Genomic DNA, 16,500 nt, shown 5'->3' on the forward strand with positions numbered 1-16,500 from the left:
GGAGATCAGACACCATGTTGGTAAATGCAATGCAAGAATCTAATACAATTCCTTTTCCATGCAGAAGAGACCGGTTTTGCTGCATTTCTTGTTTTAATGAAACCTCCTCCAAATGGAAGCCCTTGTGAAGGATAAACTTTGGGGTGTGGGCTCCTGAGTAGGATACAATAGCTACTCTTTTGGCTTAGATGCAATGTATTTTGCCTATTCACAGCAAATCCTGAATTGCACTCTGGATGACATTGAAGTGTTTGTTGCCAGGCTTCAGAAAGCAGCAGAGGCATTCAAACAGTTGAACCAAAGGAAAAAAGGAAAGAAGAGCAAAAAGAAAGGGCCAGCAGGTATGTTCCATCCACTGATACAGTGAGAAAGCTGGTGGGTAAAGCAGAGTGAGTAGGATTAATGGCTTGGGAGAGAATCAGAACCAACAACCTAGTGAGTTTGGAATAGTAATGACATGACAACACCTATGTCATCTTCCTCTTGGGGCTCTGGCTTGGTCAACCCAGCCATCTGGGGACACATTCCTGGAGCAAACAAAGCACAGCAATACAGTCCAAGTTCAGCTTGCCTTTTTGCTCCCACTTGCTATTTCTCCTGAACACTAATAAGGAAAACCTATCCTTCTCTTACTTGTTTTAATAAAAGCATCTCCCTTCCCAACTGCTTTTCTTTAAAGAGGGAGTGCTGACACTTCGAGCAAGACCTCCAAATGAGGCCGAATTCCTTGACTGCTTCCAGAAAACCAAACTGGCTCTCAACCTTCTGGTAAGATGCAGCCCATTTCATTTCACTGCTTCACTGGTCCAGCTGTGCCATTAGCCTGTACAATATTGCAATAATCACCCCTCAAAACCAACAGAAAATAATACTGAAGCACTTGCTTTGCTACCCCCTAATTATTTTACTGAAGGGAGGGAATTCTATAACCTGTTTTCAGGTAACTGTTGACTAAATGCTGGTTAAGGCCTGTATACATGTCTAGAGATAAAAAGACCTAAAACAAAAAAGAGAAGTCTACTTATTTGCACACCTACATTTGAGAGTGTAAATACCACAGCTCTGAATGCAAATGAACAAACAGATCTCTATGTCAAGGGTGTCAAACTCACCTGGGGCCATGGGCCAGGTCCAGACTGTGGAGGTCCTCACAAGCTGGATGTGTCACAGAGCATGGGACAGTGTCAGCCACTGCTGTTTCAACAGCTGCAGCCACTTTTGGCAGCAGTCAGCCAAGCAGTGGCAGGCCAGATAAGTGAGGGCTGTAGTGCTCAGCTCTTGTTCACCTACCCATCACCAAGAGCCATGTCCACTGGAGCCCTAAATTGCTTCCCCACCCCCCTGCTGGCTATGCCCCCTGCTCCTGGTAGACTAGCAGTAGTCTAGCAGTCTGGGTGGAGTGGGTCCATAGGCTGGATCCAGCCTGTGGGCTGTATGTTTAACACCCCTACTCTAGATGGACATTGTGACTGTGCATAGAGAAAGAGTAAATACAGGCATCTATGTTTATTTTTGCACAACTATAATCTTTTGCTTGTTGCAATCTCTCTACTTTTATGTTTATACTTAAAGGATTTGCATCTGATCCCATTATATAAAATGTTCTTTTGTAGGATCTCCTAACACAAATGCCTCATGAGAAGTCCTTAGGTAACCATAAGAAGCCATCCTCTGAAATTTTATCCATCTCTCTCTCTAGCTCTTGCTTTCTAGTTCTCTTTGTGATGGACTGCCCTGTTTAAAACAACAATGTGCCAAGTACTTCTGAGCCCAATGATATATCAAATGCTTAAGCACATGAGATGGACAAGGCAATGACTCTGAAAGAAATTCTGTCAACTCATTACACTCTGACCAAGTTTGCCTAATGCCCCAGATCTAACAAAATCGGTTATAAGGATGTTACTAGCTAGAAAAACCATAGAAGACAAACAAATCTAAAAGCAACCAGCAGACCACATTTCAGACTTTTTTACTGCCTCTTCTGCCCCAAGTCAGAGCTGATTTTCAGAGGTGACAAACCTCATCATGGCTCCCACTGCTGACCACCAATCACAAAAAAGAGGCCTGGAGTACAATTAGATAATCAGAGACAAAAAAAGGGATGAAATTATGTGGAGGATACTACAGTCTTTTTCCTAAAGGGAATCCTCTAGTTATTCTACAAGGCCATGGAATGCTAACCCATGGGGCACATCCAGACGAGCATGTATGTGCAGGGGCATGTGTTTGCCATGGCCCAAATAGCAGTGCCATGTATAGTGCCACTGCTTTGTGCCCCAGGGCATTGCCCTGCATATGCACTCCAGCACACGCCAAATTGTAGAAGAGTGGGGTAGAAGAGGCTGGGGAAAACACTTGTGCTGGCGCCAGCAGCCTTACCTAGGGGCCTCCTAGCACAGCAGTGGCACCAATCTGGCCACATGGAGCCCGGCCAGCAGCCAAAGGGTGGCTCTGGACAGTCAGGCTCTGTTTCTGGTGGTGCATGCTGCTGCCACATGCACCACACTGCTTCTTTTGTGGTGTTTTTTTTGACACTGGGATCTCCCAGTGTCAAATTTGCAATGTGGCAAACAGTTGTACATGTGCCACATGCGGTTTGTGGTGCCTCAAACAGCTTTGAGGTGCTGCAAACCACACGTGCATGCTCATTTGAACACACCCATGGGAAACAGGGAAAACACCACTTGCTCAGGTCATTTTTAGAAGTAGTTGAGACTGGAGATATCATGGGAACAATCTGGCCTCTGAGGGGTCATATTGCAGGTCTTATTGATTCCTAATTTCCCCGACCCTCATAAAAAGAATCATTTCTGGCTGTTCAAATGTGCCTCACTAGAGTCGAGTTGACACTAGAAATATCAAGATATTCCAATTGGGCTATGCAGGGTGCATGTACACAAGATGCTTTAATGTACAACAGGATAATTTGCTACATAATTTGAAATTTGCTACATAACTTGTCTACCTGTGCACAGCAATTAGGGCACAGTAGACTCATTTACTGCATTGCCAGATAGTCCCAGATAGTCAGATACAAGTGGTATCTGGAAGCACAGTAAATTACTGCTCTTAAGCACAGGTATAGATGGTGATGTCAGGATTAGTTTACTCCGGCTCAAATTGCGCTATCGTATATTTAGTCGCATTAATTGCATGTGTAGACATGCCCACAGTCATTGGGATAGAGAACAGGGATGAACATTTTAAATGAAAAAAATAATCTATTCCTGTTTTGTCAAAAATTCCAGTTTTCTTCAAGAATGCAGAAACTTTTTGGCTTGACAAAATTAGGATTCCCTCTCCCCTCCCCACCAAATTTCCATTTACTGAAAAGAAAATGCTTTATCTGTTGGGTGAAAAGCATTTCAGTGGAAGATTTTAGGCCTGTCCTAGGTAACAGCTGCTTTGAAAAGTTAACATGGTGACTCATCTACAACACCCAGGGGGAAAAAATAACCCCAGTGACACATTTTACAATTGCAAATATGCATTCATTAATACATTCATATTAGGTCACATAAAAATTTGAAACATGCACAAAGATGGTATACTGTGGGCCTAATAGCACAAATACTTTAAAGTCTCTGCTGTAATCACAGCTTTTATAGCCATCCAGGGGGAGTGCACTGATGCAGTTGCAACCCCTCTTTGATTCCTCTTCTACCCATACTTTAAAACCAACTGCCTGGGAGGGGCAGCAGCATTTCTATTCAAGCAGTGCTGAGAGAGTCAATAGACTTCATGGCTTGTTATCATCTCCCTGATTCCTACTAATCTCTCCCCACCCCACAAATGTTAACAACCCTCTGATTAAAGGTTTTAATGTTTTATTATTCAGACTATCCTTTCTTCTGAAGTTTTGCTGTTAGCCGTTCCTGGTAATGTCTCTCTTCTATTTCACAGCCCTGCAGGCTGTTTTAACTTTAGCTAAAAAGCTTAACTCAGGTGTGATCATATTAAGTCAGATGTAGAAATGACTGACAGTGAAGTATTGGATGCACTGTCAAGATGCTCAGTCAAATATGAGACGTACATTTAACTATAATGGGTGTCTGTAGAAGTGTGGGACGCCTGCTCCGACACGCTGTAATTACAGGAATTCAGAGCAGACTCAATTAATCCCAAGTAGACTTGATTAATCCCAAGAGCTGCTCTAATAAAAGCACATTCCCCACCCCACCCCTGGAGCACATGTAAAGATGCCCAATGAATACAGGACTAATGACACAATATCTTTTGACTATTTTTCCTATTTTTGCCTAATTTGTTATGCTTTTAAAAGTTAATATATAATGTAGCATATTAGTGAATATTCCAAAAGATATATGTTTTTGCTTTGATCTTAAACTGAATAATACAGCATTAGACCTGCAGCATATTAGTAAAGCTTCTAGTTTCTCTTTAACTAGAAAAAATGTGTGTTGTCGTGTATGTGATGATGTGTCAAAACACCTGCACGTGCACCCCCCCCTTTCAAAATCCTAGATCTGCCCATGTAGACATCCAAGGAGCTAGCTTCAAATTAAATCACTTGGTTACAGCTATTTGTCTAGACACACCACCAGAGAACTCAGAACAGGTGTGCAACCCTTCTGAAAAGCCAGATAAAATACCCAGGCACATAGCCCATGCTAAGCTCTGTGCTACTGCCACTACCCTTCTAAGCAGTATCCAATCTAGCTAGTTTAAATCTAGCTTGGGTAGACTTACATTATGTTACATTCACAGCAGTGACTTCAGTATAGACATAGCCAAAGGCAGGGGACATAAATTACACATCCACCAGTATAAGTGATCAGAAACCAGGTCAAATCTGTAACATAACAGAAGTTGTGTGCATAAACTGCTTTCAAAATAGCTGAAACTAGTTTAAGATAAAACTGGATGGATGTAATATCAGACTTAACTGATTTAGGTTAAACTGGTTTATTGCACTTCTGTCCCAGATCCCTTCCAGATTCAAGTTAACTTATAGTCCCCCAGCATCCCAGGATGCTTTGTATCTCCCCTGCAACTACCTTTGCAGAGTGGGTGGGCTAGCCTTGCCCCAAGGTATCTGCTCCAGCTGAGCAGGGAGGTGTGCTCTAGCAGCCTCCAGCTTTTGGCTTGGGCCACTGCAGGCATGTAGCTGCATTTCCAGAATGAAAAGTGAATGTCTTTCATTTGCTTATCGGTTCAATCTTTGCAGTTTAGATTAACCTGAGAAAATTTAATCAATTCAGCCTTGGGCTTTTTGACTGTCTGTACTTAGCTGAAGTGTCCCTTTAAATAGTTCTTACCTCAGCACAGCTACATAGATTAAGGCCTAAACTATGCCCAGATTTTTTTATGATAAGGCTGTACCTGTACATCTCCCCCATGTGTGGACATAAGAACATTAAGTAAAAAAAGCAAGTCTCTTTTTCATGTGAGACTACCCTATACCAGTGTAAAAGAACCTTTATAGGGCTATATCTGCCTCTGTGTGGTAGGGGAAGAGTTATACCAGTAACTCTACTGGTAAAATTAAAGCAATATAACTTGCGTGTTCAGATAAGTCCTTAGCCATGGGGTGTATCTCCACTGCAGTCAGCTCCCTGCACCTCCCTAAGTAGCCCAGGTACAAACAACGGGGCAGGTGAAGCAGCACAAAGCTTGCCACATGCTGAGAATCTGGGTGAGGTTGATCTACACTGAACTAGCTTAAACCTGGCTCTGGAAGGTCTATACAAACTATAGCTATGCCTTTTCAGCATGGGCATATCCACAGCTACAGCCTGCTGCTGCCCCAAAGGAATACACTGTGGAAAATCTGCAAGGAGAGTGCTGATCAACTGAACAAGCCTTGATAGTCACAGTGCTTGCCAAATCTGGTGTCCTATAACTGCACACTCCTTTGGAAGTACTACTTGGTAGGCTTGTATCCATCAATTTTTTCACACTTTCCACTCTACATTCCTATTTAAAAACCGTATCAGCAGCCTGAAACTATGTACCCCCTGCCCCCCAGAGTGTTTCACCAGCATTAACTAATTCATCCTCACACCAAAGCTGAGAAGAGGATCACTCCATTTTCCAGATGGAAAAACTGAATAAAAGATTTGACCAAGGCTACAAAGCAGAACTGCAATGAGAACACAGCAATTCTTTGCTCCTAGTGCCATGCATAGATGAACACAACACTCTCATATTTTCAGAACAGGATGCCTGCAGCGGAATACCATATTTACTTGCTGTGGCAGGACACTGTTGGTGCCTGCCACTTTAAGGGTTGAGACAAGCAGCCAGCAGGTGCTTGACTGCAGCAGCCATTTTAGATCTCTGGCCACCTATATAAATAGAGCAGTTGGCTAGTGGCAGGCAGGTAGAAATATTGCCTTGTTGCCAGGCTGTATGCAACATCTTTGGAGGTAAAGGTAAGCACTTATGGGGATGGATAGCAGGCTCCTGGTCCTGGGCATGAGCTAGAAGTGTACCCTGCTAGAGATGGGTGGCCTGGTGGGGCTCCTGGTGGTGCAGGAGTCCCCAGGAAATGCCAAGCCAGTGACCACCCTGGTGAAAGGCGAGTTGGAGTACCTTAACCCCAGCTCCCACAACTGGGTGGGTTATGCCACAGTAGGGCCAAGAAGGTGAACCCAGGTTAGAGAGTGGGCTAGAGGCTTAGAAGCCTGACTTGAAACACCCTTGACTGGTCAATGCTGGGGCCAGGACCAGAAGGGTCAAAAGGGCTAGGGTTCCATTGTGAGGAATGTCCAGAACTGAAGGCCTGGGGTTCTGACTGGCCTTGGAGGTGAGGCCAGGGCCTGTGTGGCCAAAGGTCCTGGGGGGAGCCACACCTGAGAGGGAAAGAGTTCAGGGAGCTAGGCAGCCCAGAATGAGGGTGGAACAGGCCACATGATTGGAGGGATCTGGCTGGGGTCTGGACTGGAGGATTCTGGGGGCCGGTGTGGGGCCGGTAATGTTAAGAACTGTGGATGCCATCTGTGAGGCTTGGGCTGTGGTGTAGGGAAGGAACAGAGCTGCAGATAGCGCCCCCTGCCATTAGGGCTAGAACAGGCAGCCTCCTGCCTAATTAACAACATAATTATGTATCATAAAGGCATGGCAGGCGGTTGGCCCAGAAACAGGTGGGCAGGACAATGGTAGACCAGCCCAGAGACAGCCCCCTGTTACACTTGCATACCACATGCAACTTGTCCCTAAAATTTAGCTCCTCAAAATTAGTGTGTGCTTAAGGCGGAACCTGATTTTCTACCTGGATTAGAAGCACTCTGCTTTGATTCTTGCTCTACAGCACAGCAGCAGTGGCATTACTATTCAGACAACTGAGGGGAGCACAACTGTTTTGATGGCTCATTGTTCTTCACTCCATAGACATTAACAATAAGAAGGAAAGATGAAAGATCTTGATGTTCCATTAATCAAACTAACTTTTCTTATGGCAAATTTGCTATCTGCTAGCTGCTCCTGGTCTCCCTCCTCTTATTTTACAACCCCAGAGACTCTTTAACTCTTTTCAGAATCATAGCTCTATCTATGGAGACCAGTCTTCAGCAGCAGCTATGATTTCAGCTTTTACTTAAGCAGGAAAGGGAAGGCAAGTCAGCTGAAGTTTAGGCGCTGCTCCTGTTTATCCAACCAATAACTCTGGAAACATTTCTTTTTCTTCATTCTGCCTTCCCAAAAATAAGGTGTATGACTTATCTGGGGGAAGATGTATGCAAGAACTATATGGTAATTAAGGCAGGGAAATAAGGATTCCATAGGAACACAGTACATACAGTCACAGACCCTTGCATTTCCACACAGAGCCATTTTCCATTACAGCAATGCCAGCAATACAATAGAAAACAAAACAAAAAAAAACCCAGCACAGACTGAAGTGGCTTGTGACTACAGCTTGCCTGGTAGCATAGAGGAAGCTCATTCTTCAACCTAGTACCTGTTGACTCTCTGTAGAAAGCATCAAAGGGACTTTTCACAGCCTGTACTGTGAGGAGTTTGAATTTTGCCATTTGGGAAAAAACACTTTCTTGCCATCTCCAGAAACATATGGGCAAGGATTTCAAAGGCAACTGATGTTTCTGGGTGCCTGATGCAAAATACCTTACAAAAGGTGGATTTCACAAGGGATCCAAACATTTTCTGAAAAACAGTCCCTTTTGCGGTATTGCTAAATGGGTACCAGTGAAACGGGGAGTCACTTGGAAACAATTATTTTCTTGGTTGTATTCTTCTAACTTGAAATTACAGCTAAAAGCTTTTAAGTTTTTCAGCTCCAGCACCACCATGGAGAAATGCCAGAAAGCAGTTATGCCTCTATCGCAGAGCCCTGGAGCCAAAGTCGGTTTGATTAACCTGGACTACTTCTCTCTTTTTCAGGCCAAGCTGAGAAAGCACATCCAGAACCCCAGTGCTTCAGAACTAGTGCATTTCCTGTTTGGGCCGCTGGAACTGGTAACCTTCAAAATATACGAGTTTTTCTTATGTGCTTACATGATAATCAACCTGGTTAGATCTAAATGAACAGAAGATTACTGGTCTTGATTAAAAGAAGGCTCTAACTGTCAGAACAGTGAAGTTCTGGAATGGCCTTCCAAAGGCAACCCCTTCCCTCCAGCACTCTAGCTCTAAAATGCATCTTGAATGGTTTAAGAAAGACATTATATAATGTGGCTGCCTGTAGTAGTAAGGGCTGACCCAGCAGGTCCCTTCCAGCCCTACATTCCAAAATCTAGCACAGGGTAGATGTGGAGTATTGGGTATAAATGTTACAAGCAGTATAGGGAACACAGAAGGATCTGATCCTGCAATAATAATCGTTGCAGAAGCAATACCAATAGGGTAATGGAGTAGTAAGGCTGGACGAGACTTCAAGAGATCCTGTAGTCCAACTGGGGATCAAAACTTGAGTTACTACTGGCTACCCGCACTTGCACATGCAGTCCACTGCTCAGCACACGTTGCATGTTTCTGTCTCTGCTGAACCCACTATCTAGCATGGCTCCCATCCACAGGCCTGAGTCTTTGAGCTCAGACTGTAAAGCAGGGTTGGGCAAAATGTGGGCCAGATGCAGCCCACTAGGCCATTCTATCTGGCCCACAGGGCCCCTAAAAATTTGGAAAATCTAATATTAATCTGCCCCTGGCTGTGTCACATGGCCCTTGATGGCTTGCCAAAGCTCACTAAGCAGCCCCTGCTCAAAATAATTGCCCAACCCTGCTGTAGAGGCTCTTGTTTTTAGCACTGGAAGTGACATGGAATTGAACTCCAGATAAGCATAATGGAGGACATCACAGAAAAGAAGTCCTAATCAAGCAAACAAGGTGCTTGGTGAGGCCCAACTTGCCTCAGACACCCACCATCTGCTTCATTTTACCCTACACGCTTACAGGGAGCAGGAGTACATGGGGGTTCAGATTGCTGCTCAGAACTCTACAAAGCATTCACAGCAAAACCTTGAAACAATGCAGCACCCCACCTAGGTTCAGGTTTGATTCCAGGTCTGAACAAGGATTATCAATTTATTCACTTGGCAGGTGAGCCATGCCACCAAACCTAGGAAAAACTTAGGGTACCTGTTCCCAAACTAAAGGTCACAACCCCATTTGGGATCACAGAAGTTAGGAGGGCAGCCATCGGTCCCACAAAGTGAATGACCATAGATGTGCTCAAACTGGTCACAAGCTTACTGGAAGCTGGGTTACAAGCCTGAAATTAGGGTAATGAAAGAGTAGAGAGAATGGCTTTGGGCTATAGCAGTGAAAACAAATTGTGAATCAAGTTGGAAGCAGACCTGGTCAATGTGGCTCTATATTTGTACTGAAGATTCTGTTTTTAAAAAGAGTGAGAGATAGCAGCTGATCCTCATGTTTATATTCCTGGGGCAGTTCAAGAAATGGGCACTGACAAGGACAGGATACAAGATTAGATGGATTACTGGTCTGATCCAGGGGGAATAACCCAGAGGGCAGTTCCTATATTTCTATGAAATGGCACTATTCTCTACAAAGTCTGAGATGCAAAGAACTGCAGCTGCCAACAGGCTCTTTAAAATTTTGGCCTGCATCTGACTGTAGTGCCCTGGTTTTAGAGGTGCTGACCACATCTACATCCCTGTGGTTTCCTTTGGAGGTGGAGGGTGCTCACTGCCTCTAGCTCTTGAGCTCTGAATCTTTCCCATTTTCAGTTTCTTTAATACTTTTGTTGGCCTCCAGACACTACTGTCCTGCAAAGTCTCTAACTGGCATTCTTTCCTTGGTCACATAGATTGTCAATACCTGTGGTGGCCCTGACCTTGCCAGGTCAGTCCTTAGCCCACTTCTATCTAAAGACACCACAGATTTCCTGAAGGCACACCTGACACTAAAAGAGATGACACTCTGGGAGTCCCTAGGAGAGACATGGACCAGATCCAGGTGAGAGCAAGTCTGGGGTGACTCTGCAGATTCCCAAACAAGGCATAGGGGTGTTTCTGTTTAACAGCCCTACTGAATAGGGCAGGGAATAAATAAGGGAAGGAAGGGCCTGACACCCTCTTCCCTGCCACCTTCTATACTCATTGGCACCAGTTCAGAGTAAAGCAGTAGCATTTTGCCCCCATGTGGCATTGCTGTAAATGATCTCACCACCTGCAGGGGGCTGGAGGCTTGGACACTGGAAGACATTAACTTTTGGGTCTTGCTTTTTCTATTCCTGTGTTCCCAGGGCGGAATGGCCTCGAGAAGCCAACGTCCCAAGCTACATCCCAAAGTTCCGCAATGGATGGGAGCCCCCTGTGGAAATCTTTCGTGGAGCCCCTTGGGAAATAGACATTGGACACCTACAAGAAGAGGTAAATCTTGTGCCCCTGTCATCTTTTTTCCCTACTAACCTCCTTAGAGAAGTTAAACCTTTGCTGAAACATGGAGATACACAAACATTTATAAATGCTGACCCTGTACTTCAAAGCTTACCTCACCTACAAGTGCCAGGGTAGCGACAAGTTCCTTACCGTTTTTCAGCAGGGCTGGTTCAGCCCATGAGATTCCTTTGACCTATTATGAGTAACACTGGAGTTTGTGTTCCCAGTCTGGTACACCCTGAAATGCTACAACATTCAGTAGAGTTACACCAGTGTTAAACTGGTGAGCAAGAGATCAGATACAAAAGTCATTGGCCTGGCCAAGATTAAAACCCAAGTTCCTAAATCTCTTCTACATGTACTATATCTTATACCCTAAGACACTTTACAGAGCAGAGGCATAAGTCACACACCAGTCTTGGGTGCTGTTATCCAGGCTTGCCCTGTTACTATCTGATGTTAGTCGTGGCTTTTCTCAAAAGTAAGAGGCACTAGCTAGAGATGTCATCTAACTGTTACAAATGAGCCCATCAGTAACAAGGATTTAAATCCAGAACCCCAACTGCCTACAGAAACTAAACCTGTCCTGGTGAGGGTCGGGAATCCATGCATAATACAAGGATGATGATGCCACCCCCACTATCCTAAATCTGGGTTGCCATAACTGAACTATGGCGAGGTTTTGGGTGGGGTCTGAAATACAGGAAGTGGGTTGATAGAGAGCATATTTTGTTCTCGCAGATCGAAATGATTTGTAGAAAGACAAAACTGCAGATTCATGGTTTTGAAAGCCAAAAGGGACCATTAGGATTATCTAGTCTCAAGTTGTGTATAACAAGCAATAGCGCATCACCCAGAAATTCATTGAATTGAGGGAATTACTCCTCTCTGTGATGTAAGTCAGACATAATAGGTCCATCTTGACCATCTCTTAAGATGTCCAACCTTGATTTAAAGGATCTAGATGTACTCTAGTTGTTGTTGTTGTCTCCAGTCTCTGATAGGAAAACAGTAGTAACACTTTGACTCCATTTTACCTTTCCAGCTATCATCAGCCAATGGATACCCCTATCGTAATTCCTCACTCAAGCGTGGCCAGTCAGCTGATGCAACGCAAGCTGTGGATGCCTTTAAACAGGGTGTTACTCAACATGTAAATAGGTAAATCTACTAGCCACCCATGCACATAGCGCAATAGACTCCTGATCTTCTAGATATCAGTCTAATGCAGTACCACTACTACTGAGATACTAGACTCTTCTGAGCTTTTTTGGCTGTCCATTAAGTTGAGTTTTTTGTCTAGAAGTCACATATCAGTCAAGAAGTACTATCTACCTTCTGGGCACTATAATTAGCAAACAAGATGAAACAGGTTATATTCAAGTGGTTTTCTTTGTGAGGCAGAAATCTTAGCTAATTTTATCAGTCAGTTCATATTTTCCTGCCTCTGAATATCAGGCCATCAGACTAGTATTAGGAAGCTGGCATGCACAATAGAACCTGGATCATCTGTGTCTGGGTAGTTTCTAACTCACCTAATTCACAATGGGTGCCAAGAGAAGAATAAACCATGCAGCTGCGGGCTATATTTTGTTATGCCAAAGGGTACTGCTTCTCTGATTGCCTGGAGCTCATCAGATATACTGCCCAGGATGATTAGAAAAGCTTCCTCCCCTTAAACAACTATACTGCTAGAAAAGTTAGTTTGTTCCTTTTCCATTCATCCCCAACCTTTGAACCCATACGTACAAAGTAGAACACTTGTAAAGGCAGAGTACACATTGAGTAGTAAAACTACTTTTCACAATTTAAATCTTCTTTCTGCTGCTCTACGAAACCAGTCTGGTGAAAAGCTCTCTCCAACCACTTGAGCACAGGCCATAATTACCTGCTTTCATGCATATAAGATGACTCCTACTCAGGCAGGAGTCTTGCACCAAAAGACTTGCACAATGGTAATTGCAGTATCCAACAGGGTGATTTCACCCTTAAACTCCCCAAGCCAATTCACCTCAGCAAGGTGAGGAAATTATCCCCCCAACCAAATCACCAGTCTTTACAACAAGAAGTGAATATCAGTGCCTCATTGGGGCATATACATACTACAAAATGCAAGCAGTTTAAAATAATCAGTCACAAATTCTGGTCTTGATTACATCCCATAAATCCCATTTGGATTTGCCCCAGGTAAAATCAGAAAATATCTACATTTAGGGATTATTTTTTAAATCCATGTTAATTGACTGCCTGTCAACCAATGCATTCACATTTGATAGTTTGAACAGTCAACAATCAGCCACAAATGTTTGCCTTGCATCCTAGAATAGATGTTGGTAGTGTGTCGATATGTACAATCATGTTGATTAGCTTGAGTTTTGAGTTGATTGGAGATTACCTCTCCTCTAGATAGACTGAAGAGCACAACACTCTATTGGTTTGAGCATTCAACCATTTATAGACAGGGTGGGAAATGATCTGCTTTATAGGGGAGAGGCCATTTGGTTTCAGGAAAGGAGAGGTGTATTACCAATTATAAATGCACAAATAAATTATTTTTATTCTTCAGTATATTTCATTGCTGTCACAGTGACTTGTCAAAGTCTAACAGGGATCTCTCAAAAAAGAGACATGGACCATGTTTTTATAAAATTTTAGTTCCTTTAACAATAAAATTGCTTGCAAATAAGTTTCACTGTTTTTCTATGTCACTGTCCTTCTATTTCTCTACTTCTATCTGTTTTATGCATATTCCTTCCTTATCTTGCCTTCACGGCAGTTGGTCGAAAAAGTTACTCGCCCTTTCCTGTCCGTTATGTGTCAGTTCATTCCAACTCTAGTTGACACACACTTGCTCCTTATGTAGTGGACATGACTGTAACAGTTTATTGCCTAGAACATAAATTCCTGCAAACCAGGAAGACTATAGACCAACCTCAGAGCTGGCTTTTTGGGGGCTATTGCTCAAATAAAACATGACACAGATCAATCTGTGTTAAAAGCCATTATCTTTGTATACTAAAAGCAAGCCCCTCAGCTTTTTGTTGATAACCTGCTAGAAGGATCCTTTTTAACCACATGATGAGGAGAAAAAGAACCACACAAGATGTGTTTCTGGAAGAACATGCAGGCAATAAGGCAATTTTAAGTTAGGAATGTGAGGAAAATGCACCTTACATTGTGTCCAGTAATAATCCTTTCCTCAAAATAACAGGCATGGCATACATGTCTTAAAGGGAACAGAAACATGACGGCACAATCCAGGTATAAAATGCTGAAGTAACATGCAGATGCCACTAGCAAAGCTGAGCCACATTCCCCTCTGTTCTGCCTTTATTCATAGTTACATCCAGTTTGGTGTCAAGCAGTGTTACTTCCTTGGATGAAACTCCATCCTGCTATTTCTGTTCTTGCTGTCAAGGTATGCTTGCTGATAGGTGGAAGTTTTCTGCTCTGTTACAACCATGCTGGTTGTTAGTCATGAGCAAGAAGGTCCACAGAAATATTATGTCCCTAATTCAAGCCATTATTTTTATACAAATTGATAGAAACTGCTTGAGATGCCAATAGAAAATAAATCCACTCTGAATGAGGATAAATGCTTGAAGTCTAGACAATCTTCAGAAACCAAAAAATAAAATATGTAAAACAGATTTCAATTCCTTCCTTTCTCCCTCCCTCCCCTTACATTTCAAAATGGAAAAAAAAAATATTTCAAAATCAATTACTAGAATTCTTTGCCTTGGAAGTGCCAAAATGAAATGTGTCAACAAATCCAAACTTTTTTCAAAATATTCTGAAGTAAGCAAATTCATCAGAACTTACCTTTTCTCAAGAGAACATTTCTGGGTTTGATGAATCCTCATTTCCTGATTTAAAAAAAATGTAAAAAATTCCCAGTTAGTTCAATTTATTTATGCTACTTTTTGACACATGACTTTCCCTTCCTTAAAACATAGATTCATAGATGTAGGGTCAGAAGGGACCTAAGTAGATCTTCAAGTCCGACCCCTTGCCCTGGGCAGGAGAGAATACTGGGCTCATATGAGCCCAGCAAGGTGTTCATCCAGCCTCCTCTTAAAGACCCCCAGGGTAGGAGCCAGCACCACTTCCCTTGCAAGTTGGTTCCAGATCCTAGCCGCCCTGACTGTGAAGTAGCACCTTCTAACGTCCAGCCTGAACCTACTCTCAAACAACTTATGGCCGTTATTCCTTGTTACACTGAGAGGTGCTCGGGGGAACAGGGTCTCTCCCATTCCCTGCTGGTCCCCCCGGTAAGTTTATAGACAGCCACCAGGTCCCCTCTCAGCCTTCTCATGTAGCCCATTTTTCCATTGCTTTGGCATGTTGGGAAGAGTGCTAGTGTTTCACATCTATTTTATACAAGTATACACAGTTGTTCTTCATGAGCCAGTCTGCTGGAATATCAGGCTTATTCAGTCTACTCAAGCTGTCGCTATAAACTGCTGGCACATTCTGACTTGCTGGCTAAAGCAAATTAACATTTACTTTTTTTATTTGCATTTTTATTTTTGTCTCCTAATCTTTTCCTCAATCCTCACTTCATTATGAACCTGCTAAGTGAAGACTAACACTGCTTTTTTTTTATACAGTTTTCATGGCATCAACCTGATGGTGCTCAAAGCGTGACACTGATCATTGACTGGAGAGCCTTCATTGCCTTTCTACAGGATGTTTTACTAAAATGCATTCAATGCTGTACAATTCAGGATCAGAACTAAGCATAAATTTGGGGTCTACGGCCACTGCATCACTGAAAACCTGCCATCTCTGGCTCCTGGCAGACATTGTGTTTGTTGCATGTTATATGAAACTGTTGAGCAAAAAAATGGTAATATGGCAACTGGTTACACATTAAAATTATGGTGGAACTATGCTGTTCAACAAGCAACGTCTTTAAGGCTGATCAGTGATTATTACTCTGGAATAAGCTTGTTAACATCTGGGATGTTATGATTTGTCATGTGATACTCACATATAATGCTTGACAAAAATAATGTCTGCCAGAGGCCCTTTAAACCTTGCACATTAACATAATCATTATAAGTACCACTTTCTCCAGCCCCTTGGTTATCATAGGAACCCTAATTATAAACTATTTTTTTCTTTTGAAGGAATTTTGAGGCACAGGGGATGGCTGCACCAAAGAGATATGCCAAAATCCGCTATGATTTCACTGCTCGAAATGCCAATGAACTCTCTGTGATGAAGGATGAAATCCTGGAGGTAAATAAATAAACTTGGGAGCCAATCCTCTATCTTGGAAAGGAGAAAAAGATATACCACTTGGCAAACACCAAATAATTTTCACCTAGGAGTTCTGAATGACGACACAATATTTCCTTTGAAGAGAAAGGTTTAAGTCCGAGTAAGAGTAGGATTTTTTTCAGGAGTTCAGGATCCAAGCGTCCTTGAGATTTGATGGCTATGTTGTTTTAACATAGCAGCAAGGATTAAGGAAACCAAGTCATCATGCTATGCTGTTTAATGACAAACTGAGTTTTATTTTTATTGTTTCAGACTTCCCTGTAATAATCAGTTGAGAAACTATTTTCCCCTGAAATGTAACACAGACTTGATTTTAGCATTAGCTTTTCTCACTGCAGTAGCCAGTGTCCATTAAAAAAAGGCTTCTGTTAAATAGGGATGCAAAATA

The 16,500-nt window shown here is 42.8% G+C and overlaps 2 protein-coding genes across 2 annotated transcripts in view; one reads left to right on the forward strand and one right to left on the reverse strand.

The window, feature by feature from the left end:
- The window catches only part of DEAF1 (DEAF1 transcription factor), a 164,059-nt gene extending 149,359 nt beyond the window's left edge, over positions 1-14,700 (reverse strand). The window contains exon 1 of the mRNA XM_059722538.1: positions 14,649-14,700. Coding sequence (XP_059578521.1) covers positions 14,649-14,689 — 41 coding nt within the window. The 5' untranslated portion in view covers positions 14,690-14,700. The remainder of the gene's footprint in view (positions 1-14,648) is intronic.
- EPS8L2 (EPS8 like 2) overlaps positions 1-16,500 on the forward strand; it is a 113,265-nt gene that overhangs the window by 84,369 nt on the left and 12,396 nt on the right. The window contains exons 10-16 of the mRNA XM_006263685.4: positions 215-341; positions 680-768; positions 8,365-8,439; positions 10,253-10,401; positions 10,691-10,817; positions 11,872-11,987; positions 15,959-16,070. Of these exons, the coding sequence (XP_006263747.1) occupies positions 215-341; positions 680-768; positions 8,365-8,439; positions 10,253-10,401; positions 10,691-10,817; positions 11,872-11,987; positions 15,959-16,070 (795 nt within the window). The remainder of the gene's footprint in view (positions 1-214; positions 342-679; positions 769-8,364; positions 8,440-10,252; positions 10,402-10,690; positions 10,818-11,871; positions 11,988-15,958; positions 16,071-16,500) is intronic.

Source organism: Alligator mississippiensis, chromosome 2 (genome assembly GCF_030867095.1).
Source record: "Alligator mississippiensis isolate rAllMis1 chromosome 2, rAllMis1, whole genome shotgun sequence".
Lineage (NCBI taxonomy): Eukaryota > Metazoa > Chordata > Crocodylia > Alligatoridae > Alligator > Alligator mississippiensis.